The sequence below is a fragment of the Rattus rattus genome, chromosome 10 (assembly GCF_011064425.1).
Source record: "Rattus rattus isolate New Zealand chromosome 10, Rrattus_CSIRO_v1, whole genome shotgun sequence".
NCBI classification, from domain to species: Eukaryota; Metazoa; Chordata; class Mammalia; order Rodentia; family Muridae; genus Rattus; species Rattus rattus.
The window spans coordinates 60,173,489-60,178,201 of NC_046163.1; the positions used below are offsets into that span (position 1 = coordinate 60,173,489).

Here is a 4,713-nt window from a genome sequence, read left to right on the forward strand (position 1 = left end):
CCCGAGGTCCCGCCCCTAGCGAGGATTCCCATTGGTCCCTCGACCTTTTGAATCATCGCCGGCGCTGGCGATTGGTCGGGGGCCCGTGGCGCGTCCGGCCCGCCCGCTCGTGAGCGTCCGGCGTCCCCACCCGGTTTATCTCGGCGGCCCAGGCACTGAGCTGGGCTTTGGCTCGCGCCCTCCCGCGGAGCGGCCTGGGCCAGCAATCTGTGAGGAAGGCAACGACCTTTCTTCGTGCGACGCCAGGCGAAGGGTCCGGTGCTGTCACCCCGCGCTCCGTCCATGTGTAACCTCAGGAGTCATCCCGGCCACAGCCAAAGCCCGCGGTCTCCGCGTCCCGCCTGAACCCCACCCCAGCAGGCCCAGGCTGGAGCCCCAAACTTTCCCCCCTCCCCTTGCTCTTGCCACCATTGGTTGTCTGTTCCCTTCCTCTCGGGTTGAAGAGTTCAAAGCTGTACGTTAAAGCCTCCTGCTTCGCAATGCTGTTTTTAAAGGTTATTCCCAACACCCCTTATTAAATACATCTGAGTGGATTCCTGCTTCGGAAGCACTCTGGGGTTCAGATGCAAGACTGAATAGGTCTTTTCATCCGCCACGTCCCTTCAGGTGCACAGCGCTGTCATCTTCTCAGTTACAAACGGGAGTGAGTTCCTCAGAGCCCTTCCTGAGAACAAGTGCTCACATCGAATTGTCATAGCCTTCGGGTTTGCCCTGGGTGGAAATCTAAACCACAGATGTATGCATCTGTAAATTTTGGCAAATCCCTTAAGCTTCAGCTCTTAAAGATGAATCCTACTCCAAGTTCTGCAGCAGATGACACAGAAAGGAAAACACTGTGGGGAGGGTCTAAGATAAATACTACTCTTGATACCAAAGACATTCTTCACTCATATTTTTAACCCAGAGCCAAGGTTTCATTGGCTTTCCTCTCCAGCACGTACAAGCATTTTCACTTACAAAATAAAAAGACTGGAGTGGGAAATCTTATTGTAGACATCGGTTTATAGAGTTTCTTCAAAAGAAAAAGGTCGGTGAGGCTGGGGAGACAGCTCAGATGATATTGGGCCTTGTCTTGCAAGAATAAGAACTTTCTGAGCAGTTCAGACCCTCAACACCCGAGCTAAAACAAGAGGCAGGTGCTCTCAAACAGCTGTAACCCTAGTGCCAGGGACGTGACTGGGGACAAACAGATCTCCCTGGACTCAGTTGGTGACTGCTAGTGAGACAAAGTGTCTCAAAAAGCAAGATGGTCAGGGGAAGACAAATGACATTTGGCCTCCAAATATACATGTACACACACACACACACACACACGCAATAAGTCTATAAATGAATTCCACATCATACCTTATATTCACTAAAGATGTTCGTGTATGTAGACACGGTTACGTACAAGTATCCTCCTGCTTTTCCTTAACATTTAACTTTTAATTTTATTCATTAATAAATTAGGAGAGGAGAGGACATGAATCTGGGCCTACCAGTTAATTGTGAAAATTAAATGCAATTATCCCTGGGAAACGCAGCTGGCAATAATTCCTTACAAAACTGTTTTATTTCAAGTTCACTAAGTTGCCACCTGTAATCAGTACATCCAGACAAAAGAAATGGTGTTTTTCAACCACGCGTATAGCAATAAATTCTTAATGGGTTTTGAATTTTTCTCTAAATCTTTTGGTTCCTCCCATAATTTGCAATTAGATGTGAGTTGTATCCTCACTGTTTGCAGCCTGTTTAAACTACCAAGTTCGTCTTTTTTTCTTTAAAAGCTAGCTGTAGAGCATAAACCCTTCAACCCTGAGCCAACCACACCCTAACCCCTTGTAAATCAATCCTAAAGATCCTTTTCTCTGACTATTTTTGGCTAAGTAAGCCTAAAAATATGTTTGGATGCGCTCAGAGTCTAGAAATACTTCTCTGCAGAAAAAAGATCCCAACTTCAGCAGGACACAGAGCCATTCGGAAACCCTTGCCTGCTGGATTTTGAACAGGTGTGTCAGTCTCTGGGTCTTCCCAGGCTTGCTCTTTATCTGCCCCACCCCCACCCCCACTCCTCACCTCACCCCACCAACTCTCCAGAAGTCTGCAGAGACTGGTCCTTCCTTCTACACTCTGGAATGTCCCCTCTCTTCCAGAGTGCAGCATCCCCCCAGGAATACTTCACAAAGTACTTGCCACGCACATGACTCTGTGCCACAGCCATCCATGCTCATAGAACACAGGAAATACATTGTATGTTCTTTATGTCTATGCCCATTAAGCTCCTGAGTGGGTTGGCTAACTGTGAAACTGTGTCCTGGGTGTCCTCCAGAAAGCCAGGTCCTGTCTCCTCGAGCTTCCTCCATCATGGATTAAGCCTACACAGAATAATCCTGTCTGAAGGGAAGGAAGAAAAGGGGGGTGGGGGGGAAGCAATGGAGCTCTCCTGCAGGGAAACTTTCCCACCAGCAGAGTGGATGTGGAAACCTCAGGTGTCTCTTGTTGACTGCTCTGATCCTGCTGGCCCTTTTTGGCTCGCCATCTTCAGCTGTGCTAAATGGCCTTTGATTTTTTTGGTTTTGTACCCTCTTTATGGAGAGCCTTTCTGTAGGCCTTGAACTCTCGGAGATCTGCTTGCCTGCCGGCATTAAAACCATACGCTGCCATACTGGGCTGCTATCGATCTTTCTTCTCTTCGCTCCATCTTGGTCTTGTCCTCTGCACCACCATTTCTCTTAATCCAGAACATGTGATTACATGTTTTGTTTTGTTTTGTTTTTTTGGGAGGGGGTGAAAGGTCAAGATTTTATTGTCTTCATAACAAAATCAGCTTAGAACTGGATCACTTGGCCCTTTCTCTTCTTGTCACCTCCTAGTTCAAAATGCTTGCATCTCTTAATAGCCAGCATCCTCTTAGATCTGCAGTTGGGCTCAACGCACTCCAGTCTCAGCACAATCATCTTTGTAGTTTTAGCCTTTTTGCAGAAAATGGGCTTAGTCTGCCCGCCGTAGCCACTCTGTTTCCTATCATAGGGCCGCTTTCCCTGGGCATACAAAGAATCCTTGCCCTTCTTGTACTGTGTCACCTTGTGGGGTTGGTGCTTCCCATATTTCATGCAGAATGTCCGGCGGGTCTTAGGAACGTTCACCATGTTTGCAGGAGCGCTATCAGCTCAGAAAGAGTACATGTTTCTTTTTAAACCTACTGTGCATCTCGAGAGGAGGTCAGCATTAGGAATAACCCGTTTGTGTCAGCAGGGTCATACACTGCTCCTCCTCCCACCCACCCACCACGTGTGGAGGGAGAAGAGCTACGGTGTGGAATACACACGTGTATGTAAAGCGCCATTACCATGCTACCACGCGGGGGTGGGAGAGTGGAGCACATCCGTACAGGGCTGCCCTTAGTGAAGCTCTGGCTCCACCCCCAGCCTGACTAAATAGTTCCAAAATGGCTACCGTATTAGCCCTTCACTTCTGAAGGAAGACCACTTAGATCTATCTCCCATGATTTCTACAACCCCAGCACTAAACTATGCCCCATTCTTTTGCCCACTGGGAGCCGTGCGGAGCACCACAGCTACAGTCGGGGTAGAGAAAGAGGAGAGCTGGTGGGTGGGGCTGGTGTCTGGTGAAGCCCTTCTGCATGTCATTTGCACTCCTTATCTCAGTGAATACATACCATCTCCATTCCTAGTGTGATGAAAGTGAGACTCAGAGAAGTTAATAAAACTGGCCCGGGATCACGTTGGTCATATAAATACTGTGACAGAAACTCTGACCGGGGATCCGAGGAAGCCCAGGACCCAGAACATCCCCTTAAACCACCCTGGGGCCAGCTGGCTCCTAACTCTTGCCAACTATCACGGCTAGTACAAGATGCCTCTGTTGTGCTGGGTGGGTGCTCCCAGGTTTCCTCCGGGACATTGACTTCACCTGGCTTCCCGTCCCTGGGTCCCTTCCTCCCTGACTCTCGGAGCTGGGGACCGAACCCAGGGCCTTGCGCTTGCTAGGCAAGCGCTCTACCGCTGAGCTAAATCCCCAACCCACTCCCTGACTCTCACCACAGTTCTTTTCAATTCCCCACTGTGGATCCTGGAGAACCAAGCATGCGTCTTCTCTTCCAGGCACTGTCTCAGCATACTCACATTTAACACAAGATCACTGTAATCTTCACACTATTTTTAATACAATACTCAGTGTGATTAAATCTATTTTAAAAATGTTTGAGGGCGATGATAAAATATTTGAGATGAATATTTAAAGTCATGGTTGCATAATGAATCTTCATTCATCTCTCTTCATTAACTTGAACAAAATCATCCATTAACTGATAGTTAAACTGTATCAAGAGTGAATTCCTAAATAAGAAACAAGAAAAAAATTGCTGGGTGGTGGTGATGGAATGAATGCCTTTAGTCCTGGCACCTGGGAGGCTCAGGCAGGTGGATCTCGGTGAGTTTAGGCCATTCTGGTCTATAGAGAGAATTTCAGGACAGCCATGACTACACAGAGAAACCCTGTCTTGGAAAGAAGGAAGGAAGGAAGGAAGGAAGGAAGGAAGGAAGGAAAAAAGAAAGAAAGAAAGAAAGAAAGAAAGAAAGAAAGAAAGAAAGGAAGGAAGGAAGAATTCCTGTCTTAAAAAACCCTTTTGGGGGCATAATAATACATTGAACTTTGTTATTATAATGACGATGGGTGTGTGTGTGTGCACGCATGTGTATGGGTCTCGTG

The 4,713-nt window shown here is 47.6% G+C and overlaps 1 protein-coding gene across 1 annotated transcript; it reads right to left on the reverse strand.

Annotated features, from left to right (window-relative positions):
* Positions 1-2,765: 2,765 nt before the first annotated feature.
* LOC116911258 (60S ribosomal protein L36a-like) lies at positions 2,766-3,156 on the reverse strand. The gene has a single exon (XM_032915161.1). It carries the CDS (start codon positions 3,129-3,131, stop codon positions 2,811-2,813), a length of 321 nt encoding a protein of 106 aa, XP_032771052.1. The 5' UTR covers positions 3,132-3,156; the 3' UTR covers positions 2,766-2,810.
* Positions 3,157-4,713: the final 1,557 nt, after the last annotated feature.